The 26,427-nt window shown below is 38.7% G+C and overlaps 1 protein-coding gene across 6 annotated transcripts in view; it reads right to left on the reverse strand.

Annotated features, from left to right (window-relative positions):
* Positions 1-683: 683 nt before the first annotated feature.
* Positions 684-26,427, reverse strand: part of LOC133844691 (nephrin) — a 75,922-nt gene continuing 50,178 nt past the window's right edge. For 2 of the 6 annotated variants that reach the window (XM_062278779.1, XM_062278778.1), the window contains 17 exons: positions 25,217-25,422; positions 22,694-22,807; positions 20,820-21,029; positions 20,562-20,713; positions 20,015-20,159; positions 18,466-18,596; positions 17,550-17,709; positions 15,235-15,449; positions 14,845-14,926; positions 13,741-13,900; positions 13,226-13,362; positions 12,654-12,839; positions 10,749-11,117; positions 10,351-10,658; positions 7,267-7,416; positions 3,764-4,114; positions 684-1,870 (listed from right to left, as the gene is read on the reverse strand). In XM_062278779.1, the coding sequence (XP_062134763.1) occupies positions 1,760-1,870; positions 3,764-4,114; positions 7,267-7,416; positions 10,351-10,658; positions 10,749-11,117; positions 12,654-12,839; positions 13,226-13,362; positions 13,741-13,900; positions 14,845-14,926; positions 15,235-15,449; positions 17,550-17,709; positions 18,466-18,596; positions 20,015-20,159; positions 20,562-20,713; positions 20,820-21,029; positions 22,694-22,807; positions 25,217-25,422 (3,187 nt within the window). In that variant the 3' untranslated portion in view covers positions 684-1,759. Of the gene's footprint in view, positions 1,871-3,763; positions 4,115-7,125; positions 7,417-10,350; positions 10,659-10,748; positions 11,118-12,653; positions 12,840-13,225; positions 13,363-13,740; positions 13,901-14,844; positions 14,927-15,234; positions 15,450-17,549; positions 17,710-18,465; positions 18,597-20,014; positions 20,160-20,561; positions 20,714-20,819; positions 21,030-22,693; positions 22,808-25,216; positions 25,423-26,427 lie in introns of all 6 variants that reach the window. The other 4 variants (XM_062278781.1, XM_062278780.1, XM_062278784.1 and 1 more) reach the window with 3 other exon arrangements.

Here is a 26,427-nt window from a genome sequence, read left to right on the forward strand (position 1 = left end):
TAAAATTTATGAACTATTTTTTTAATTATTATTTAATTATTCAGGTCAATGAACACCCTAAATATGTAATCACAACTAGCAAATAGAATGAAAAAATTTAATATTCCTTTATTAACTATTTTTGATATTTTATTAGGAAAAATAATGATTCAAAATACCATAATATAATACTCTTTAATAATTTTTTCAATGAAATATGTTAACTACTTTTCGTATTTTATTACAATCAAATGGCCCGTCAGTGAACCGCAAAAAAAAAGGTGAAATTAATAGGAAACGGAATGAGTATTTATAGCATAATGTAGTATTTTTAATAATATATATTATTAAATTAAATGTGTTAACTATTTGTTAAAATGAAATGAAATTCCAGGTCAATAAACTCCTAAAATAAAGTGTGAATATCAGGAAAAACAATGAATAAAAATGCTGAGTTGTAATATTTTTTAATAATACATTTTATTAAATTAAATTTATTAACTATTTTTTGTATTTTATTATATAAATTTTGGCTTAACACTAAGTACATCTCTTTCAAGAATGCATTTCAGTTAAATATTTTACATGCAGTTGCTTATATTCGTATTAATTTCAGTATTTACCATTTATTGTTAGTATTTATGTGTTTAAGAGTTAAGTGTAGATTTTAGATTTCCCATTGCCCTTTATTTTCATTTTTCACTTTTGTTTTTACCCACTTGGAAGATTTCCTTCGCCTGTGTGTGTTACGTATAAAATGCAATCATTGCGATGCTAAATTGAATTAATTTCTGTTAAGTTAACCATTTATTATTAAGTTCACTTATTTGAGCTTGCTTTTAAATTCTTTATGTGTGTGTGTGTTTTTTTTTCTCTGACAAATCTGGTAATTACATTTCCGTTTCGCTATGCTAAGTGAGCCTTAGGATTAGACGAATTTGATTTATTTGTAATAAATTGTATTTATGCCTTAAGATCAAGCTAAATGTTAATGTCCTTTGGGGGTTTTCGTTTTACTTATAAACACAAACATAAATTAACAACAATAATCAATTTCATATTCATTTCCACTCTTTCTCTCTATTACACTTTCCCCTTCCACTCACTTCTCAATTTTAATTAGCTAAAAGTTTCTAGATTCTGACGCTTAAAGCTGTTATTTAAAAATACATTAACAATTCATTCCAGTGTTCACATCGTACAGCTAAGGTAATTATCATTTAAATGGATTGAATATTAATTAGAGCTCTAAATGGTAAGTATTCAATTTTTTTTACACGGGAGCTTAAAATTAATGGAAAATTTCTTCATAGTTTTCTCAGTGTGTTTTCCGTTTTCCTCTCTGCGTTTAGTTCGCATTCCTTAAACATTTCACTTTGCATAGTTTATTATTTGAAATTCTATACATTATTTTGCGCATTTCTCATCGTTTTTGTTTTCGTTTTTTGCTGCTTTAAAAAGTGCTAGACATTTCTTCAGTGCGCAATGCTTTCATTTTATGCACCCCTCCCCGCCCCTGTTTTGCCTTTTACCTGTTCATCTGTTCATCATCTAATTCCCCCTAAATGCTTTGGCGACAGTTTGATTTCAGATTTAAATTCTTTCCGCGCACATCACATAACTTATAGTCAATTTTCACTAGGTTTTGTCCAATCTCAATCCCCAATCCCCTTTTCTTTCCTCTGAATCTTTATTATTAGTATTTTTGGTTTTATTTTGTTTTCTTTCGGTTTTGATTTGTTTCTGGCTTATATCGTTGGCTCTACTTTTTCATTTAGCGTCAAAATCGCGTTCCCGTTCCATGATTGCGATCCTGGGTAATGAGCACTTCTTCGCCATTCAGTTGATGATGCAGCTCCTCGGGCACGGTCTTTAAAAGCTGTGGCTTGGCCTGTCCGAATGAGACGAAAAAAAGTAAACGGGAAATGAGAAAACAATTTATGAGATGGCAACTACGACGAGTTTCTTAAATTGTCTTTCATTACGCCATATAAAATATAGAATACCCTTGCTATAATAATAAATAACAAATCCATAGAGAATGAGTATTGTACGCACACAATGACAAGTTGCTAGCAATAAAAGCGACGAAATAAAAAAGGAAAATGCTAAAATGGTAAAATGCGAAATGTGAAATGGAATAACAGACAGCTAAGTGGCGTGGGCCATGGCCGAGAACATGAAACAGTAAAGAGCTCTGCTTTAAAATTAACGAGGCGCGCATTATTTGAGTACCCGGAGCTATTACGAATTCGCATTACCCGCGAATGCGTCTCATCGCCGGTCTGCACTGGGAAGGGAAAGCCAGTTGGCTGTCTGGCTGACTGGGATAACGGGGCGAATGCGTGTTATTTGGTTGCGTTCGCTGTACCGCTGTGCCAAATCTAACCATTTGCTGGTCGCCAACTCCCCAGGCAACACCGCAACAGTCACATACAGCTGCCAGTTCCAGATCCAGTTCCAGCTGCGAAATCCCTTCTTCGTCTACATCCCAATCGGGTGCTGGTTTTGGTTTTGGGTTGTGTTTTTTTTTGGTTGGCTTTGTACGCCTTGCTGCCTTTTGGCTTGCATTTTTCAAAACCTCACGGGACACACACACAGACACACAGACACATAGAGAAGAGTGGAGCAACAACTCATCCAGCGTTGAAGAAAAAGCCAATGGCAGAGCGCAAAAAAAAACATTTTAAATTCAGTTGCTGTTGTTGGTCTCTTTTTGCGGGCCATAATAATTGCAATCATTAGAGTCAAAAGTTGCCACACCGCAGTGTCCTTTAGCATGAAACTGTTGCAGAAAAAACGCATTCCCGAGAATGGGAGCGATGGAGACGGATACGGAGTCAGAGACAGAGACAGCGACAGAGTGCAAGTTCGTGTAATGCGAATTTTCAGGCATCAGGCAGGCAGGCAGGCAAGAAATAAGGACAATGCAATGACAGCGACAGTGTCTGAGCCTGCAGCAGTCGCCAGGACGAGAGCTATGCGCTTCGCCAAATGTACACATAATGGCATATTTATAGAGCAAATGACAGAGACAATGAGAGTGACAGAGACAGAAGAGTACAACCACACAGCAAGCGACGATTGTTTTTTATATTTTTTTTATTTTTATTATACTGCGGCTGTCATTTTTATGCACATTGCGAGGTCATTTACCGCTTTGAACTTTATCCGTTAAATTTGAGTTTAATATTTAAACTATCAAGGATCAAGTGGTGCTTGAAATGAAAGTTTAACTGGCAGACTCTTAATTTGATAAGTTATTAAAGCAATGTCTTTGTCTATTAAAATTAAGTATATATTGATTGCATAAGCAGCTTAAGTTGCTTATCTTTTTTCAGCTTTAAAGCTAAACCATTGTTTGCAAATCTGTTAGGATAAAGCTAATTAGCACTTTATTTCTTAGTTGAAAGTTAGGTAAAGTGTTGAAGGTAAGTACTTGACACATAACGCATATTATTCAACAATCCCTTGAGTAGTTATCAGACCAACCGCAAAAATCCATTTTCTGCCCCAGTGGCTGCAATTTATATGAAAAGCACAAAGGATATTCGACTGGATGTTGCCCAAGATAAATGTTTGCCACTACTTTTTACCACCTCACCCACAAGTCCACTTTGCATATTGATGCTTTTAACGTTTTGGACATTAAGCGACGACTTGCCTTCACTGGTCTGCGTCTGCTGCTATCAACATGCAGCAGCCAGCACCCAGCAACCAAGCAACGACTTTTCGGCAACATTGGACCCAACGTGAACTAGAAGTACATCAAACTGACACTTACCACATCGCTGCCATAAAGGCCCATTCCAACTCCCACGCCAACGTTAACGCCAACGATGCTTCCGTTTCCGCCGGTTGTCGCTGCCTGCTGCTGCTGCTGATGCTGCTGCTGGACGGGCCCATTGCCAGCCGCTGCTGCTGCTGCCGAAGATGTGGCCACCAGGCCCATGCACGTCACTGGCTGCAGCAGCCCATCGCCAGTGGTGACCACGCTGTGCGCAAATATGGGAGGCGGCGGCGTCGGCGAGAAGGTGGCCAATTGTGATGGATGGGACATAGTGACACCGGTGATGGTGCTGTTCGTTCCGAACATGGGACTCGTTGAGTACATTGGATGATGTGCCAAATCGATCTATACATGTGGGCGATGTGAAGGCAGAGCGAGAGAAAGAGAGTGAGGGAGCGAGAAGAGAAGAGAGAGAGCGAGAAGGTAAGGGAAGTATAATGAATTATATGTACAATATTGTGAGCATATTTAGATGTTGAGTTTTAACAATATTCTTCGTTAATTAGCTAACCAGGTCTATATTTAAAATAAAATTGATTTAATGTATTTTAAAATATTACTAAGTAAGGAAATGCCTATTAAATGCTCTATATATAAATGCAGCTTTATTGAATATTTAATATGGAGAAAAATAAATTCCTTTTTGAGTGTTCTTAATAAAAATATATTTTTATACTCAGTCAAAAAAATATTCAATATGGAAAAAGTAAATTGTCAAACATATTTTAAAACATGCTTTTAAAAATGAAAAATTGATATTGATTTAAAAAACAATAAATGCATTTTTATACCAGATACTTAAAGGGTAAAAGGGTATTCTAACTTTGTCGAAGAAGGCTCCATAAAGCAAATATGTTCTTTATTTGTTATCGCTATTTTCTCATTTGTTAATTCACTCCTTTTTTGAACTAGATAAAGAATTTTCAAAATTTTTAAAAACAAATGCATTTGATTTACTTTAATTTGAGTCTAGCAATATATTATATGTGTTGGTATATTTGTTGTTCACATACATTTTTGTCTTTTCATCTAGTTAAATTTTCTGTATACAGTTGTTTATAGTCTATAGTAAATACTATTTATACTACTTCTAACTTGTGTTTATTTATGAATTAATTTGAATAGCTCGTTGAGCAACCCTCGCTGGCCGTGTGGCCCTAATTACAGTGGCTGCTTTGTTGACTTACACACTCAAATTAATATATTCGCTATGTTCATGTTTTCTGGGTGGGGAATGCGGAGTGAAGAGGAGGAGGAGTGTGGAAGAGGAAGCGACTATTTATGATTGTGTGGAAGCTCTTGTATCTGCCTGAGCTTGTGAATGTGTGTGTGTGTGTGTGTGTGTGCGTACGCATGTGTGGCTGCCCAATGTATATTAAAGCCACCGCCAACAAGGTGGTTGGCTCCGCCACTTTTGTTGTTGTAATTGTTGTTGATGTTAGTTTTATGCTGCTGCTGCTTATGTTGTTGTTGTAGTGGTTGTTGGTGTTAGATAGTTTCCACTGCTGCGCTTGATGCTTATTTAGCAGAAGCGTTCCTCTCCCTTTTGCCCGGCAAAATAATAATTGCCCATTGGGGAGAACGCGTATGTGTGTGTGTGAGTGTGTGTTACTTGTCCAAATATTTGTGTGTGTGAGGGGCGCAGAGTATTTATAACGCTTACCCACAAATGTGTGTGGAAATGTTCGGTCAGAATTTATGTTGTTATCTTAATGCTCTCAACGTGCTTTTAATGAAATTAATTTTCAACGTTAAATAAATTAAAAATGACTGCTGCAGATCGCAGTCAAAACACCAACGAACTCCAATAATTAAATGAATAATATACAAATTAAACTCGAATAATACGCAAAGTGAACTCATCAGTTGGAAATGTAAATGTTTCTCAATATCCTGGGATAATTTTAAACTTTTTGTGCTCATGAAACTATTATTAAAAGTTTTCGTTTTCTAATTGCATTTTCTCTCTATCAAATACTAAAATAAAATTGGCCTGTCGTAAATATTCTCTTTTGTTCAATAGAAAAGTCAAAGCTGATTAAATTATTTATTGCAGGCATCTCCCACTCCATATGTAAACCCAACAACTAACTAAAAAAAACACACACACACTCTGCCACAAAGCGCAGTTGGAAAACTTGGGGAAGCAAAACAACAACAACAAAATAAAACACAATACAAGTAAAACAAGAACAACTACAGGAACACAAAGTACAAATATAATCGAATTAAAATAATTGCCATAAAAATGTGCAGCAGCAAACTGAAAACAGAAAGCTGCAAACTGAAATCAACGGCAAACATTTTTGCCTGCTGGTCAGAGAATCAGAAAACTGTGTCGTGTACGAGTACAACTTTTCGATAAATGACAATAAAGCCATACAATGTCATTAGGTAAATGGTTGCCATGGCTGCTGCTGCTGCTGCTGCTGGTGCTGCATTCCTGCTGGTTGTATGTTATTATTGTTGTTCTGTTCTGTTCTGTGTTCCCATAAAAGTTGTTTGCTGTGGGCACATCCAGCATAGAATGGCAGCCATAGCAACCCACATACACATACTGCTTAAGTGCATTTTAAGAGCAGAGGCGATTCGAATAACATCCATGCATTCACAACTACAAATGTCCGAACATAACTCAAGTCATTACAATAATTGTTGAAATCAAAGCAAGCCACAGATAAAGAGCCACAGAAGCAGGCGCAATTGAAAGGTCTACATGAACTTCTCCAAGGGTGAATTTTAATTGAACCTTAACCCAGGCTCGGAATATTTAGTAGAAAACTCACATGAACTTCGTCTTTCGCGTCACATTATCAACTCAATGCAAAGCACTTTTCGTTTCGGTACTCGAATTGCAATGGTTTGTAAAGTATTTCAAATTGCGTATACGTCCTGTTGGTGTCAATTGCATATGCCTAGTGCATTGCAGTATACAAGTTTGTAGTATCGATGTGTTACCCTGCGTATGCGTAATGTACGGTTTAGTTTTCTTTTTTCCTGCTGTCAATGAAAGACGAATAATGGACTTGCAATTTCAATGCTCGTTTTCTGTGCCTGTGAATGTGTGTGTGTATGTGTGTGTGCAACACAGACTTGAGTTTATAGTTTTGTCAGCTGCAAATGAGTTATGGATTTGGAGAGAAATTGATTTTGCACCCAGGCTCGGAGATGCAATTAAAAATCTTGGAGCTGCAATGGCCATAAATAAAGTGCAACACACATTCGGCAAATGCAATAACAACAAAAGATTTTTATTAAAGCAACAGATACAACTGTAAAATGAAATTAAAACACACAAACAAAAAAAGAACATAAAACTAAACAGCACAGCTACGGTAATAAGAAGCCAGCTACACACGCGTCCCATAGCCCTGCATGAAGAGACCTGCACCGGTGCCGCCCACATTATCGACCACAGCGCCGGCCACATAGCTGCTACCGGACGCCGTGGCCGCCTGCCAGTCAGCCAAAATATCATCATCCATCATAACATTTACCTGGGAGTAGATGTTTGGCTCGGCTCGCTTCAGTTCCGATTGCCTTGGACGTCCCAAGGTGGCGCTGCAATAGGGCGTTAAGCGCTGGACACCGACGCCGACGGCGCTGCCCACCAGTGGGGCTGCAAACTCGCTGTAGCTGAGCTCAGTCTGTTTGAACGAGATAGATAGTGAGAGAGACAGAGTGAGAACGAGATATAGTGAGTGAGATAGATTGTTGAGTCAATCACTTTCAGTTCGTTGCGTAACTGCAAAGTTGCCAGTTGAACAAGAGCTGTGTCTTTAAATCTACCATAGCTAAGTACTCGACTGAATTATGTTTTATATTCTTATCTCTCTTCATACTTTCATAAAACATAACATACAAATAAATATGTAAAATTGCTCTTTAAATAGATGTAACTATGGCTTGAACAAGAGCTCTCTTAATTTTGCCATTACTTTTTAAACGGAATTGAGCTTACTAAATCAAACTTAGTATTAAGTTTTATTTCTGTATTTTTATTTACGTTAAGATAAATCAATCGCGGTTTAATAATATTATTAAAATACTGAATTAACACGACTCTTTGGAAGGTCGATTTTATTGATAGTTGAAATAGTACTTTACGCTTAGCTATGTTTTGAGTAAGATTTCTCTTTAGATTTTGCTTGTTTAATAAAAATTTGCATTAACTTTTGTTTCACTATATATCTTGTAGAAACTGTATAAGACTGCAAAGTATTACGAAATGTTGGTTTAAATAGATAAATAAATATAAGCATTTCAAATAATACATCAAATACACTCTTTCCTTGCGCAAGAGCTGTCTTTAAACACAAATAAGCTTATTAAATCGGACTTTCCCAACTAAATCTGAAATTTCGCATTTGTTTTTCGCTATTTCCTCACACCTCTCAGCATGTTTTGCTGTCGTAGGCATTTCCACGCCCACTGTCTTTGTGCCTTGTGCACTGTGCTCACATGCAACGCCTGTTTTTAATGTGTCTGCCTGCCCCCAATAGTTCTCCCACGTTCCCCTTCTTCTTCAATCCACTGCACTCCACTCTTTCTCTTTCACTTGGCAAACCCTCTTGAAGCAAGCACTTCCAGTTAGCAGCTGCAGTCGAGTCGAGCTGCAGCGCACACTTGCCGTTTATTGCATTTTGAGTTTGCCAGCTACCGACAACAACAACCACAACAACAACAGCAACAATGAGAGCAAGATTCACATACACACACAGACACAGCGGAAGCGGAATAGAAAATACGCGGATCCTTTGCTAGGTTTTGCTCCTTAGCGATGTTTCAGCTCTGGCCCTGGTTTCGGTTGCTCCTGTCCGCCTGCAACTTATTTTTATTAAATTCGCAAATGGAAAATTTATATTGCTACAGCTGCTGCTGCTGCTGCTTCTCGTTGGTTGTCTGCTGCTTTCCATTGCTGTTGCTGCTGTTAGTGGGCGTCGCATACACACAGAAAATTTCTACTTAAATGATTTTCAAATTATGTTGGTTTTGCTGTTGCAAGTGCTGCTTCTACTGCTGCTGCTGTTGCTGTGGCTGCCACATTGCCACGCCTCGTTTTACGCTCGTTGTTTTCTATTTATCTGTGCGACCTTCACCGATTTAACCCGCAAAGCTTTTTTGTCTGGCATTCTTTTTGAATTTACACTCAATGCTAACATGCTTGTTTCTCCTCTGCTTGTTGTAGGTGTTGCCTCTAGAATCGCATTAGGAGCGCAAAAAAGTTTAGTTTGAATAGTTGATATTCGCTTTGAAATTAAAATTCAAGGCTCTTAGCTGTTAACTAATTGTTTTGGTCTGATATGCAAAATATTTATTGTTTTATTTATCATTAAGCAGTTGATAACCAAGTTACTTTGTCTTCAAGTAAAAGAGCTTTGGAAATATTTTTCGGTTTATGATAACAATTCGTTCAGGCACATACAACAATTTTAGTCCGTTTATGAAGGGTGTCAGCTTAAGAGTTAAAAATGCAGTGAAAGCTAATTGAAAGCAAACCAAAGTGTTCGCTAATGGCAATAACCGGCTTCCTGAGGTGTTCGATAAACGTTCTTATTATTAACTTTAATATATAAACTTTTTATACGCACTGTATATGCGGGTATAAGAGCATTATAACTTTGCGCCAACAGCAATTGCGCGGTAGATGGAATGAGGCTATCAAACGTAATTTAACTGCTACATTCTGGTATATTTTGTACTTTATGATATATTTTTAATGTAATAGTATATCAATATAGCCTTATCATAATTTAGTATTTTTTATATTAATTTCCTATGTTTTAACAAAAATTTCGCTCTGACTGTAACATCCTTACTTTTTGAAGACTCTAATTCACTTGCGGGTATTTTTTTGTAATTACTTTTTATACCCTTTTTTTAATTCCTGAGATTTTAGTTGTAGAAATTATTTAAGAAATACATTTGTATGATCAATATCGTTCACTGCAATAGGGTTCTGCTTTTCACCACTATGGTATATTTTGAAAGTAGTACTTTATTAATATACAAAATATGGCCCTATATAATATATACTAAGAATAAAACCGAAATTTTTTACTTGTAGTAAAAATGGATTAAGGGTATCTCGCAGTCGAGCACACTCGATTGTAGCTTTCTCACTTTTTTTTCATACGTTTATCAGTTTATCAGTTTATCAGTTGCTGACTTAAATAAACTTTCTTGTTAATTTACTGGACATGGCATATCTTTATCTGGTTTTGGTTTATTTAGCTAACCGGTAAACACCAGCAAAAGCACCCATCAATTGCGGCTTAAATAATGAACTGTTTGCCGGCCATAAAAACCACTTAACCAAAAATATGCGCAGAAATGGGAAGGCTAACAACGTTTGCCGACGTAGCAATGGAAACCTCTTCCCAGCCATATGCTCACTGGCTACTCTACAACTGGCGACTGGCTACTGGACACTCGAGTGGTTGCCCACTCCATTTATTGGCCACCTGTCGTGGCTATAAATTAAGATGGCTGCCAAGTTGGCCATGGCAACCATCTTGTAAAAGGTTAAATGTTTGACTGCCGGCTAAGTGCGGATTAGAGCTCAGCCGGGCATAACTCACCTTCTGTTGCTGTTGGTGCTGCTGCTGCTGATGTTGTTGCTGATGTTGCTGCTGCTGCTGTTGCTGATGCTGCTGCTGTTGCTGATTGGCATAAGCGCCCATTTTGCTAACGGGTATAAGCGTATTATACTGTATGTACGGACCATGCGCTGTCGGAGGACCATTCTTTTTATCGACCACCGCATACGTGGGCATAATGTGATCGTATGTTGTGGACGCAATCACCGCATTTTGTTCAGCCAACGCTGCCGTTGCATAGGCACGACCATGTCCCTTTGTCGTCCACTCGTCGTCCACATCGTGCCCATCTGTGTGCGAAAGGGAAATTGCGATGGCAATTTGTAAGTTGGCCAATTGTCAAGGGCACGGGACTGAGACTCAGTCTCTCTCTCACTCACCTTGTGGTATTATGTCGGGATTTTTATCAATGCTGTCGAGGCTGCTCGTCACATGACACGTCTCCCGGCCAATGCGATGCATATCCTGCACTGATTGGCCACCATTGTGGGCCAACGTACCGATGCCCAAGCTGCCATTGTTGTTGCTGCCAAGAATGCCGAGGTTGCCGTTGCCATTCGCTGTGCTGCTGCTGCTGCCGCCATTGCCCGGATGCGAGTAATTATTGCGATCGCGCCCAGACGAGCCGCGAACACGCACCACAACGGCAATGATGATGGCCACCAGAAATATGCTGCCCACAATGCCAGCCAGTATGCCAAGGAATGGCCGGATGTCCTCGATGACGGGCGCATAGGCTGGCAAATAGTCTGACCGGCGAAGGAAGTGGATAAGGGTTCAAATGGAGATGGTGAGAAAAAGCCAGAGTAAATTTCATAGTATGTGTGTGCATGTGTATGAGTGCTATAATAATTTTACGAGAATGCATTGCAAATTTTTCGCTCTGCCTTTTGTTTTCCCTCACTCTTCTAACTCTGTCTCTCTCTCTCTTACTTCTTTTTCTCTTCCTTTTTTGCATTGTTTTATGAGCTGCTAACTACGTTCTGTTGCCGTTTCCCGATCCCGGAACCAGGACACAGCACCCAGGCCCTTTGCTATGACTGTCTGTCTGTCTGTCTGTTGTTGTTTTCCCAGTTCCTGCTGCACGTGCTTTGAATTTAGTGTTGCTTTAATGAGCTGCACATGTGTTTGAAGCTTACTCTCTCTGCATGTGTATGAGTGTACGTGCCTCTGTATGTGTGTGAATGTGTGTCCAGTACGTGTGTGTGGTCCCATGTAAGCCGCTCAGTGTTAAGGTTGCTAATTTTTGTCTCAGCCGCCGGCGGCATGTCGAGCATTTTTAGTAGCCATGTCGCAAGCCAACAAAGCCAGAAACAGTTCCTCGCAAATTCGTCCGGATTTATATTGTGTGTGTTGTGTTGTCTTCGTTAGGCAAATTTAAAGTTAACAAATTATTCAAATCATATGCAAAGTTAGTGAGAAAATTGAAAAACGCTTTAAATATAAAATAACAATACAGATAATATTAAATTATACAACAATATGAGCAAAACGTAACGAATTCAATTATATATTGTTTGTGTTAATAGAAATTTTGCCAAATTGTTACCAACAAAGCCAATAAGTGTGGGGAACACCAGGAATTCATTGAAAAATAGTTTTAAACCAGTATTAAAAACGTGTCGAATAAATTATCAATTATTACGAAAACTAAAACAATTTAGAGTTTGCAACAAAGTAATATGAAATAATATGAATAAATTGAAAAGAAATAAATAAATATATTTTGCTTTAAAATAAAGTGATTACAAAATAATAATAAATATAATTACGATAAGTTTAAAACGAAAATAAAAAAAGATTCACTTACAAAATTAAAATAAATAAAGATAATAATTTGCTATAAATTGTATTTATTGTGATAATACAAAAAAAAGTGCTTAAAAAATAAAAATATACAATTCAACTAAAGAAATAAAAATAAATAATAATATAAGAGTTGCTACAAATTTTATTTATTGTGATATTTACGAAATATAAAGTGCTAAAAAACAATAATAACAATAAACATACAAAATATTAAAAAATATGTGAACACAAATACTTGGAATTGAAACAAAAAATAATTATAAATAATAAAAGTGATATATGAAGTTTTTCACAACAATAATATAACAGAAATAATTGATTTATATAAAAGCAATAGTAAACAAAAAAACAATAATAATCATTTTCAAATAATAGAATGAATAAATCAGCTGCTATTTAAAATCAAATGAAAATAAAAAATAGCAAACCAAGTAGTATAATTTAAAGATATATGTTAAGATGAAAGTAGCCACTACCTTCATCATACGCCCCGTTGCCCACGCTCATAAACTCATCCTCATCGCAAACACAATCACTTGTTGGTTGTTTAGCTGATGTTGTGGTTGTCTCTGTTATAATTGTTGCAGTTGGTGTCTTAGTTTTTGTTGTTATGCCATAAGCAGGCTTAAGAGCTTGGTAAGTCTGGGTAAATGTTATTTTAACTGAAAGCATGCAACCAAAAGCAAAGAAAAAAACAAACAGAATAAAGAAAACGAACGTTAGGAAAAGAAATGTTAGCGAAAGTAAAGAAACTTAAAGCAAATTAAAAGACAAATCAAACCGTCATGCCCAGAGAGTCATGAGTAATTGTATCTGCATTCCGCCATGGCACAAAACCAGTGGCAATTAATTTGTAGGCGAGCGACTACAGAAACACAGAGAGCCTACAGATAGCTCAGGATGTATGGTCAGTCCTGGACAGCAGTGCAGGACATGCATGAAATTGCAAAACCATTTTGCCTCTTCACACGCACCCGCAGTGCTTTTTGTGAGACCGCCGGTTGTCCGTCCGTCCGTCCGTCGGTCGGTTTGTCCTTTTGTGACTCACCCGTTTGCTTCTCGGGATCCTTCAGCGTGTAGACCTGCAATATAGTCGCATTGCTGCGACCCTTGCTGTTGTGCGCAATGAGGAAGACATTGTATCCCATGCCGGGCACCAGACCGCTCACCTCAAAGTACGGCTTCCTGTCGTTTCGACGTTTTCGTTTCGTCGTTTTCGTGTCCATGTTTCCATGTAATGCGCGTCGAATCGATATTTGAATTTTCCACAGGCCAAAGACAACGGAACGGAGCGTCAAGCGCAAAGAAAAAACCACAGAGAAGTAGATGGAGAATGTGAGAACGATAAATGAGCATTTGCCGTACGAGGACTTGAGGATTCAAAGACCAGACTCAGACTCAGAGTCAGAGCCATGTGTCCTCATGTCCTCGTGTCCGTGGGCATTGTCACGGATCGTTGAGTTTTGTTGTGTAATGCAAAAGTCACACGGCGTGTGATTCAGCTACATTCAGCTACAGATTCAGATAGATAGGAGATTCAGTTTCTGATTTCTGTCTACTCACTTTGATTTGTAAATTTTTGGATAGCGTGTTGTGCCATTCACATAAACTTCCATGATAAAGTCCTGCTGCAGTCCACCATCAAAGCCTTCGATGCACTCGATTTGGAAGCCTGACGATGTCTGATTGAGCAGCGTACAGTTTAGCAATGGATCCGGTTCGCCTGTCCAAGCACACAATAAAACATTTTGTTTACTTTTATTTAGATTCCAAATTCAGATTCAGATTGAGATTCGCATTCGCATTCCCCCATTCTCATTCGAATTCGCATTGTGACTAAAGGAGATTCCGGTTATCATTGGCTCAGCAGTCAAGCAACAAATTGCCAAAGTTGCACGTGCCGCGTGACTGATTTTCTGACTGTTGCTGCTGCTGCTACTGCTGCAACGCTGCATGAAATGTGACTTCAAAATCAATTCATGCCAGCTGCAAATCCGACACAAGCAGCAACAGCAGCAACAGCAGCAGCAGCAGTGGCAACAGTAGCAGAAACAACTTTTTGACTAATCCAGCAAAGCACCAAAAGTGCCAAAGTCATCAACAAATCTGCACAGCGGGGCTGCCATCTGCCTCCCAAAACTAAACATAAACAAAAACAGAAAGCAGACACACGCCAGAAACGTGTAGCAGGAGCTAAGGATGACTATTCGATACCCTAGGATTAAGAAGATAACTGACAGTTTAAAAAAGTACTTGTTCGATAATTTGAACAGTTTGTTAATTGTTCATTGGACTATATTATATTAATTAATCTTATAATGAATAGGTAGGACAGTGGAAAGTGTAAAAAGAGAGTACTTTAATTGGTTAGAGTGATAACTCCATTCAGGCTATATTAAAATATAGAATTCATGATATATTTCTTAAAATAGACAAATGGTAAAAAACTGTATTTAAGGTGTTAATGGTTGGATGTGATAGTCAAACATTCCCCATATCTAAAGCGGATTTTGGGTGGTGGTCTCTGTACGGATATGAAAGCAAAGGGGCAAACACGCGAGCCAGAGTCACGTTATAGCAAAAGAGATGCGAAGGGACGATATACGAACTAGGAGAAGTAAGGAGCAAGCTTCTTTCCTGTATGCTTTGGTTTGGTTTGGCACTCACCTGCTGGGGTTATTGTGTATACGCAGGGTTCACTTTGATCGCCAATTTCGTTGCTGGCCCAGCACAACAGAGTACCATAGTCCTGTAAATTGCAAAAAGGAAGAAGTGAGTGTGTGTGGTTGTGTGTGTGTGTGTGAATAAATGCATGTGTGTGGGTAACAATGCAATGGCATTTCGTTGACTTAATTTATGCATGCAATGCGGCGTTTGGCGACACACCTTTTCAACCTTAATTGAAAATTCAAAACCGCAATTCGTTTGGAAAATGATGTGTCCTCGCTTGGGAAGTGGGACTGGACTGATTTATATGATGCCATTGTGCGAACGGGTCGAAGTGATTGGTTGACTGGATGGTTGGATGGTTGGCTAACTGCCTGCCTCAATACTTACGTTCTCCATCATGGGCGTGTAGTGGGCCACGCTGCGTCCACGGTCGACGGCGACGAGTGATGCTGGTATATCGGCGACCTCGCCTTGGCTTGCATTGAATTTCCAGACGTATGTTGCCTCCGGGGGATTCGCATCGATTTCGCATGCAACTTTAACCGTCTCCTGCCGGCCCGAACTGTAAGTAGTTCGCTGTTTGGCACGGCACACGGGTGCAACTGTCCCAAATAAAAAAAAGAAAACAGAGAAGGAAAAGTGGAGAGTGAGTACGTGTCTGTGCAAATTGGCAAGGCATTTGCATAATTAAAGCAAAACATTGTGAGACTTGAGTTCAATTTGTGTTAAAATGGCAGCACGAGCAAGAAGAACAAGAATACGAAACACGAAACAGGAGACAACAAAAGGATTCATTTGCCTCGTTTGCCACGTCTGACTCGTTTTGCTCAATTTGGCGTGCAGCAAGTGGCAATTTCCAAACTAGCAAACTGGCAACTGGCAACTGGCAACTTTTTTGTATAGTCTTAACTTGGCAGTTGGATATAGATATGTATTGCAGTGAATATGCAACAGCTTTGTTGTCCACTGAAAAAGTAGGCAGTGTAAATTTTACAAAGCATTTTGTTTAATCAATTTGCGGACTAGTTATTTAAAATTTATTAGAATTTGTTGCTACATTGCCATTGTCGTGTGATTGGCTTGTTGAGCATTTGCTTATTTTTGATTCTTGTTTGTTTTATGGATGACAACATCAATTTGTCTAGCGCAACACGTTGCATCTGCAACAAACAAACTTGTATCTATGTCTATCGGAGTTTTGTGTATCTTGGGCTTTGTGATAATTGCATTGTGACTGCTGTCAGCCACTGAACTAAAGTGTGAATGCCATTTCATTGACAAAACTGCAACAAGTTTCTTTGTTAGTCATTTGCATACAAGTTAGAATTATAAATTCATTTATGTAAGAAAGCGTTGGGACATTGGCAGATAGTTAATCAATTAGCTATTGACCAACAGTTATGATAAAAGTTTAAGAAAGCAAAACATTGTTGTCGAAGTCAGTATACAAATTTTAGCTTTTGTTTTATTTTTTTGTTACTAAAATGCTTAACGTCTTCTCTTTGCATTATTTAGCTGTTGCAAAAGTTTATTATCAGTTTGAAATCATCGAAGTCCTTATCGATAAATTTAGTGTTAGTATATTATAAAATATACGTAATGCGAATGTGGAAGTGAAGAAATGTTATACAAAAATATTGGTTATAAAATATTACAGTGACTTGAAGATGCAAGTGTTGCGAGTGTTTATACCATAGATGAATCATTCAAATAGCTGTTTATACTCTATTTAGACCAAATGCTTCTGTTTCAATCACGCGGTTTTATGATGCAACTGCTTACAACAAAACTGCATCAAGCAAACAGCCGTTAAGGGGTAAAAAAGTATAGAAACTCAAACTTAAAAAAAAGAATTTCTAAAGCAATAGAAACAAATCAATCGAAAATAACCAATTTAATCAATTATCCGACACTCATGGAATTCCAAATGTTTAAGTTAATATAAATTTAATTTATTATTGATTATTTGACTCTACTTATTTCCATTTTACATCATAATAAGCAACTCCATCTGTAACGCTCATATTTCTATACAATGTGATCGAATTGATAGTCTTGGCGAATTTTGTTTTAAACATTTAATATATCGATGCATATTTACATTAATTTTGTCGACATTTTTTTGAGAATTTAAGAATTGCATGTAAATTTGAAACAATATGAAGGCGTCAAAATTTGTAATCAGGTGATATCCATCGATATCGCATTTTTTCGATTAATACACGAAAATATTAGCCAAAATACGGCCACACTTTTAAAATTTGAAGCGTTAGCATTAGCCATGATACAATTATACATAATGTATAATTGTATCATGGCATTAGCGTTCCCTCTCTTACACACAGCCTCTTTTGAAATGTTACGGAGGAAGATTCTACCTAAAGGTAATTTTCAATGATGCAGCCTAGTCAAAGCAAGATGTGGTTCGCGTGATGCATCTTTGGTGTAAGCACTTTTATTATAGAACCGCATGTTGATGCATATACACCTGGCTGAAATAGGGTATTCAAGAAATTTGCAATGATGCAATTGTGGAGTTCTTCTTAGTGAAATGAATACAGTGTTGATTGCGAGATGGATCACAATATACATATGTATGTGCATGTACACATATAATTTTATTACTTCAGATTAACTCAGCAGTAGTACTCCTTTAAAATATTATTCACATACATACATATATAACATATTCTTATACTCACAGCGTATGTCCAACTGGACTGGATTGCTTTCGCCGTCGCCCTCTCGATTGCTGCCGACACACGTGTAAATGCCAGTCCTGGCTCTGCTGGCGTTCTGGAGGACAAGGCTCTGATTGGCCACCACGATGCCTTCGGCGGGGTTGCTCTCCAAAATTTTGCCCTGCAAGTGTTAGCGCAAGAGTTAGAGTTGGATTTCGATGTGAATATGGTTGTGGAGTCGATGATAAAATTGAAAACTTGCATGCGTCGATAAATTTTAGATATGTTCAATAATTTATTGAGTTAAATTCAATTTGGCGCTAACTGCGCGCTGGAATAAATTTAATTTGAGGCTAATAACACTTTCATGTTGCCCAACACACACACACAAACAGACACACGTGCCTGTGGCACAAACGGGATATATCCTGTGTATGTCGCTTGTTGCCTGCTCCCAACATCGAGGGCGTGGCTGCATAATTTAGGGCCGATGCTGCATAAATTGTTAAGTGCTTTTACAGCTAAATAATTCAATAATAAATTCTATAAATTTCAATATACAGCTAGGCGTGTGTGTGTGTGTGTGTGTGGATTTTTTGTGAATGCCTGTCAGCTCTAAAATATGCAACAATTATGTGGCATGTGGGTTGGCTCCCACTACTCCACACACACATACACACGGATATACGCCAGAGAATACTCGTATTTTGGGTGCTAGCTGCGGTTTTCGATTTGTTGTGTGGCCTCAAGGTAATTTATGTATGGGAAATAATGAAAATAATAACGTAAGCGTCTTCAATTTTTATTATTTTTTTTTGGAAGCTGTATTAACTGGGCCCTGTGGCAAAATGTCGAACTGAGCTCTGAAATTGGTATCGTATTGAATTAGCTGCAAGCAATATTTCGATCCCTCTCTATAAGCAAAGTTTCTACTCACGTTGTGGCGCCAGCTGACTTTGTAGATCCATGGATTCGATTTGATGTTGCACTCAAAGAAGACATCGACTCCTTCGCGTAATGTCGAATTCAAAGAGTTTGTGCCAAGTTCCAAACTGACAACGGGAATGTCTGCATTCAAAGAATGAAAAAGAAAAAAGATAGATCATAATTGGATATTTAAGTAGAAAAAGAAAGTAAAAGCGCTGCCAGGGCAACCGAGTAGACTGCAAATTAAAAGCACAAGTGAATCACGTAAAAAGGCAAAGCAAAGAAAAAAAAAAACAGAATAATAAAACAGAACGAACGAGTAAAGCAAACGCAAAAGTAAAAGCCGCGCACAAAGGTGTAATTATATTGTAAGCCCCACAAATTAGGCAATTTAAGTTGTGAAAATACTCGTACTGTGTGTGTGTGTGTTTGTGTGTGTATCTTCTCTCGGGGTTTCCTTGTAGGCAATTAGGTTACGCTGCACACTGTGCGCTTGTTCGCAGTACACTTGTTTTCTATTTGCTTAATTTATTTATGAAAGCGCCAAGTGTGCAAAAATATATCTACACGTGCTGGGCGGCCAGCTTGGAGATTTTGTGTGTTTGATTGTTTCGATGGAGTGAGAAAGTGGAAGGGCATTAAACAAGTGAAATTTTAACTTAATTAAATCAAAATTGCTTCGCGGAATGCGCGAATCAATTAAGCTTATTAAGCAATCTATCAAATTGTGCAAACAAGCCGAGAGCCAGTCCCAGCCTCAGTCCCATTCTCACTCCCACTCCCACTCCGATATTCTCCTTGTTCCAGTGCCTGGCCAAAGGGTTGCTCAATGGAGCACGAGTTTCAATAGAGTGGGCATCAGCTGAAGTTGTAGCATCAAAAAACCAAAAATACGAAAAAATGGAAAAAGATGAGGGGAAGTTAAAAGGTAAGCAACCAAACCGCACACCAAAGGCAAACAGGAACCGGAAGCAATGTGCGGCACATTGATGGAGCAGGAGGAAGAGACGCAGGCGGAAGCAGAGGCGGCAACGGATTGGCATTTAAATTTTGTGCAAACAGGTCGAAAAACTGTAAAAGCGTAAAGATGGCTTCGCAGTCGACTTCGCTGCTTGCGGTGTTTGCGGCGGGTTAAAAAGTTTTGCAAGTTTGGCCCAAAGTTTTGCAAGCCGCCGCTGGAAATTAATTTGCCAAACTTGCCACAACTTGGCACACAAAATCAAAAAAAACAGAGAAAATCAACCAAAAAAAATACACCAACAAGAGAAAAATGAGTATATATAATATATATATATATATCCGCTGCCTTTTGCAGCACTTTTGACGGAAGTATTTAAAGTCGATATTCGTGAGCCTTTCGTTTTCATTAAAAAGTTGCTGGCAGTGAAATTAAATATTAAACATACGCCACCTTGGCATTGGCAAAGCGTCGACTAATTTACATGGCAAATCAAAAAGACAGACAGAGAGAAAGTGAACTGAAGTGACTTTGATGTTATCCACTGCGCAATTAATAAGCAATGCCAAAGTGAAGAGTTCTGAATGTAAACAATACTCACGATAGATGTCCAATTTCCAGCCATCCTCCATGCCAGACTCTGGTATCATGCCCTGTTCGGCGCGGCACGAGAGAAACTTGCCCCGATCGTCGATGGTGGGCGTGAATGTCAGCACCGATGTGGTCATATTACCATCAGATTTTTCCTGCAGAGTGTTGAGAAATAGCGAAACAGTTAATAGCGTTAGCTTGGCTTTAGCTTTGTGTGTGTGCTGCCGAGCGAGACAAAGATGGCAAAACCCAACGGGGCATCTCCGTTCGACTTTTTCCCCAAGTGGCACGTGCAATCGCCTTTGCCGTCGTCATCGCCATCGCCATAGCCATCGCCAGTCGTTAAAGCTGGACTCCCTCCATGCTCAGCTTTTAATTGAAGGCAGCTACGTGACTGCCGTTGAAGTAACTTCAATTACCACAAAGCATTCGAGAGTCTGCCGTAGCTACAACTGGAGTGGGGATGGCTTCGACTTGGGTACGATTTAACAAGCTTGCCAGCTTACAAAATTTGCATGTGCATACCCTGTAAACCCTGGAGGAAGTACTGCTCTTACCGTCTCTTGCGTATTCTTCATGGGCGTGCTGCCCTTCCACCATGTAACAGTCGGTGCTGGACGTGAGCCGATGACATCGCAACTGAGCTTATAAGAGTTCTCAGCCGAAAGCGGTCGATTCTCTCCCTGTAGCTTAACAATCAGCGGACGCACTGCAGCAGCAAACATAGACACAGAGAAACAGAGAGACAAAGAGTGAGTGAATTAATTAGCTGCTTCTGCTGCTGCTGCTGCTGGTAGTAGATTTGCAGTACTCACAGTTCATGTCGAGCACGATGCTGCTGATAATTGGCGATGTCAAATTATTATTCTCCGCTCGGCACGTCAGCTGCATGTGAAGATTCTTGCGCTTGAGCTTGGCCAACGATAGCACATTGCCCACACGTCGCTCCGAGAGCGGATTGCCCATGCCGGAGCTGTTGAACATTGTATTGCCGTGCCACCAGGTAACCCTCGGTTGGGGGCGACCTGCAACGTACCAAACAGATGAAGAAGAAGCGCAATTATTGAGTGCATTCAGTGTGATTGTGTTGTGTGCGGGTTGATAAACGGGTTAGAGGGCAGCTGAATAAGGGAAAGTAGGGGAGGTGATTGAGGATTGTGAGGATGATGGTTGGTGGTTGGTGGAGTGTGCAACTGATATGTTTGCTATACAGCTTAGACTTGAGCTTGCCACCCAATTGGCACACCCACTGGGAGTACCAGAGTACCATTCTCCTAGTCTGTTGGTTCCCGTTCTCTGAGTCTCTCTGTCTCTTAGGCTCCGATCCCCTTCTTTTCATCCAGTTGCTGGCAGCGATTTAGATGCTGTCTTTGACTGTTTGTTTATGTGCAAGAAGTGTCTCTCTCTCTCTCTTCTTACTGTGTCTCTGTACTGCAAGTACAGTGAAACCTAGCACAGTGAGAGCTTTATTATCTAATTGCAAGCTGTCAGTTTATGGACTTAATTTACATTTTTATTGTTTACTGCTTTCGAAGTTTTTGAACACATTTTTTAGCAAACGTTCACTAAGTTAACGAAATTATTAACAGGTAAATGAAAAAAAAATTATAACCAATATTTGAGATTATGAAGAGAAGATGAAAAAAATTAAAATCCCAGGATCACGCCATTAAAATCCTACCCTGAAAAAAATTTACTTAAATCCTTTGTTATTTAAATAAAAAATGAATATAAAAATGTACAGCTGTGAACCTTGAAATAGCAGTGCGACAGACACCAAACTATATAACGGTTTTTAGCATAGTCATTTTCGTTAGTTGAACGTTGTCTGCACACTGAAATAGCCTGTTTTCCGTTTTTTCATAAAAAGTACCGAACAGTTTTGAAATTTTCTGAAAAATGCGTTAAGTTCATAATTAATTTATTTATTAGCTTTTTTTGAATTTAATTTTTTTTTTATTTACACACTGCTATTTCAAAGAACATCATATTGCATCCTTTGTTTTGTTATGCTATCCATATTTGCTAAATGATAAAATTGTTGAATTATTTAAAAATAAGTAAATTAAGCTGTTATATTTCGTAAGACGTAAGCACTGCTATTTGAAAGTTGAAAGAACAGTTGTAAGTATTCTTTTAAGCGGATACTCCCTTTGGACAAAGAAAAGTATTCAAGAGGTAAGTGTCCCACCAACAGAGGATTCACTGTAATCTCGATGTCTGCGGACATGTCAGTGCTCACGTGTGTACTCATGTCTATGTGTCTCTATGTGTTTGTGTGTGTCTCTCAAGTGCCTTTCGCTATTTCATTTGTTGTCTTGTTTGGCTTTTAGCAATTTTCAAGTGCTCTCAATGCAATTTGTATGGGCATTGTTGGGAAGCGTTTTGCTTTTGCCTCTGCTCTCTGTCTGAATCTATCGCTGTGTGCTTGTAGTAGGTGCTTGCTGGATCGTGCAGTCGACAGCATTTCAGCAAAATGTGAAATTAAATAAAATGCGAAATCTTTCGTCTGCATTTTGCTCTTGCCTGCCTGCCCATCACTTTTAATTGTCAGACACAAAAAGCAGCTTCAACACTCTGGCAAAATACTCGTGCACTTGTCGACTCGTTTGACAGCGCAATGTGGAAATGGTTGGTGGATGGTGGATTGTGGATATTGGATGGAGGCACGTGTCGAGGATGAACTTACCGCCAATGGCCACGCACGTGACGTTCACGCTGGAGCCCTCATTGTAGGGGCCCAGAGTGTGATCCATGATGGTGGCACCCTTGCTGTCCAGTATGATGATTGACTCGGGCGGAGCTGTGAAAAAAAATAAGTTAATTGAATTCAACAAGAGATTTGCAGCAGCAGCGTTTGCGAATAGATTATGCTAAAGTTTTTTGGCTTATTAAAAGAGCATTAACAGAATATGCTATTGAATCAATATTTAAATTGCATTTCATTTGCATACTTCGTCGACGGTCTTGGGCTTAAGAGCTGTCCAAATATTAAAGAGAACGTGAACGAAAACGACTCGGTAGCCTGATGCCTGCAGTCTGGCTGACAGCCTGCCATGTTGCATTTCAAGGACTAGAGTCCTGACTCAGGTGCAGCCTGAAGATTACTGGCTTCAAATTTCAACAGAGCTTCTTGTAATTTCTCTATTTTTTTGCTCGCCTCTACTTCGTTTCATCTGACCACGAGTGCAGCTTGGGTTTGGTGGAAAAGAACGATTTGCTCGTTCTTGCTGGCGAAATAAAGCCGTAAATTTCCAGCGACGTGTTGAGCAAACTTTTAATTTTCGCAAATTCGCTTGTTTTATTTGCCCACTTGCCACTATTTTGACTTGTTTGCTCGGCTGGCACGCGCCACGCTCCGATTATTCACTTGAAAATATTTTCATTTTCCATGTAATGCTTGCTGCTGCTGCCGCTGCTGTTGGCTGGCTGGCTAGATGGCCAAGGCAAGTGGAAAATGGAAAATGGCAGATAGAAAATAGAAAATGGGCTATGTGCAATGGCTATTATGTTGGCGCTTAGCTCAACATATTTGCTGGCAAATTTGCAAAACATGTCCAGGACTTAGTGGCATCTTCTTATTTTCTGCTTTCACCATTTGTCTTCTCATCTGCTCTTCTCTTCTCTTCTTTTGCTGCTCCCCTTTTGTATGTAGTCTGCTTCGTTATCCCTATTCCTTTACTGTTGACCCGCAGCGTCTTGTTACCGCTCGCATTAGCAGTGGCAAGTTGTCTAAACTGTCCACCCAGGGCTGTGGCAACTTTTAATCTAATACTCGTATCTTCTTTAAACTTTTTGCCAACCGACGTATAAAGTTCTAAATCCAGCCATGGTTTTACGCTTCACATGTCGCAAACACACACGCATACGCACATACGCACACAGTCACACATTCACACACACACACAAAGACAGAGAAGGGCAAACTCCCTGAGACACACACAATCACAGTTGGCAGAGCATTGCATGTTCAACATGCTCAAGAAGTTTGTAAAACATAACCACGCCCTGTTGCCCAATGCCTCTGAACGCTTCATCTAGCAGCTGAAGCTGAAACAGAAGCAGAAGCAGCCAGGTCGACGTCAACGTCGACGCCAGCGCCAGCGCCGGCAGCAACTATTTACCAACAATATTTTTATTGCCAGACCAAGAACTGGCCGTAGATTTCAGCTAAACGTCTTTTCCCAGCTATATAAATTTTAATGGTAAATTGCAAGCTGCGGCCACGGCGTTCCTTCTTGCCTCTTGCCACACAGGTGGCATTGAAAATAGGGCACAAACAAATGTTTAAGAAAAGTGGGTTCTCAATGCAATCCGACAGTTTAATGCACTTAAACTACGTGTACGTGAATTTAAAACATAAAACTTATTTCTGGTCGCAAATTTTAAATGAACAGCATTCTTCAATATAATTTATATTGAAGAAATCCATATTTGGGCTAACAACGATAAGAATAAATTTCATTTTTAAATTGCTTATCATGTTTTCAGTCAAACTCTCTTTAAATCGAATATACAATAAAATTAATAATCAGTTAGCTGCAAATATTTAAGAGACATCATGAAATTTGAATCAATATTATCTCATATTTGTAAAAGTTTCAAATTAAATTTATTTTAATTGAGTATATATTATGAGAATAACAGAGTATATAGTATTCTTAACGTAATCTATTTTTATATTTTGAATTACTCATTGCTAATTATTTACATTTTGTAACGTGCTTCGAAGGTAGTGTTTTAATCTTTAAAAAAAAACAGAGTGGCTAAAGCAAATAGAAAAGTGGACACAGTCGTAAAAGCGGCAGCAGAATGATAGAAAGAAAACCATTTAAATAGCAAAAATTCAATTCAGAAGTTGCACTCTGCACTTTTTATACTCATCCAGCTTAAAGCGAAGGACGTGGAAACTTTTCGCCAAGTTGGCCCTTTAAAAGCTGTTTGCGAAACTGAAGAAAAGTTACCAAAAAAAAGAAATAAAAGACAGAAGAAAATTGAGAAAAACTTGGTTGGCATGGTAAGCAGAAAGCAGAACATACAGTTGGCGTCTTATTTTGTAACTAATGTGTTTGCTCAAGAGTTGAGTGCTGGCCCCCAGGATACGAGAACGTCGTTGCACAAATTAGCTGCTCAATTATGCCACTATGTCATTGCCACAGCAAAAGCTGCCACTGCGATGCTGCTGTTGCATGGTGGAGTGCTCAATACTTACTTATGACAGTTAAATTCACTTTGGAGTTGCGTGTTGGGCTCTTTTGAAAGTCGACACGACAACGATACTCGCCGGTGTCGTCCTCAGATGTTGACTTGATGGTAAGCGTGCCAGCACGTCCTTCCACGTAAAAGGACAGCCGCTCCCGATACGTTTCATCCGACCAGTGGGTCCCCTGTGCAAAGTTCGAGTCGCGTGTATCGACGCTGAAAGAAATTGAAAACGAAGAAAACAAATATAGCATCGAGTAAAAGCAAAGCCAAATGTACTCCATATATACGTAGTTGGAAAGAAAAAACAAAATTTAAAGCTGCCAAAACGTTGCTCTGTCTTTCTCTCTCTGTCTCACCTAGAGTTCAACTTTTTCGAAACTGGGTAATTGGGTTCAGCAATGAATTAATAATCCCTCCTTTCTCTCCCTTAAACCAATCACATTGCCGTAATTTATTGTTTTAGTTTGTAATTGTAGATTATTGATTAATTCTGCCTTACTTTTTTGTTTTTACTTTTGTTTTCGGATTTGTCGGTGGATGCTAGAAAAGTTACCATAATGAGCTCATTTCAGCGGTCAATCAATGTTGTTAAAGTTTTATTATTTTCCCTCTGCTGAATGTTTGGCAATTGGCTTTAAAAGTTTGCACAAGGTTGCGTATTATCGTCAACTTTTTGTTGATCTTTCTTAGACGGGAATAAATGTATAGCCAGGATTATGTGAGCAGAAAAATTCGACTTTAAATTTTTACTTAGGGTCAAGAATATTTAATTTATGATTCCAATTATAACCTTATGTCGCAGTGCTTCTCTTCTTTACTTTTCGAGCACAAGAGCACAAGAGATGATTTTCGTTTTCCTGTTGCTTGATATTGGTATGGGACGGTTTCTCTTTTTGGGTACACAGGATCAATTTAAATCGAATAAATTTATGACTGGAACTTATAACGTAACTAACAACAGAAATGCGGAATGATAATATTTACATTAATGTTTTTTTCGCAATTAGCACAAAAGGTTTTCTTTTTCTGTTCTGGTTGTGTGTTGTGTAATATGCAACGCTTCTCTTTTCGAATTCTCAGAATCAATTGGAATCGAGTTTGTTTTTGTTTGGAACTTGCAGCGGAGGATAACAATAGAAATGCATGAAGTCAAGAATTACACACTCGACCTAAAAGTATGCAACGTTTTTTTCGTTAAGAGCACAAGAGATTAACTTT

Source organism: Drosophila sulfurigaster, chromosome 3 (genome assembly GCF_023558435.1).
Source record: "Drosophila sulfurigaster albostrigata strain 15112-1811.04 chromosome 3, ASM2355843v2, whole genome shotgun sequence".
Taxonomy (NCBI): Eukaryota; Metazoa; Arthropoda; class Insecta; order Diptera; family Drosophilidae; genus Drosophila; species Drosophila sulfurigaster.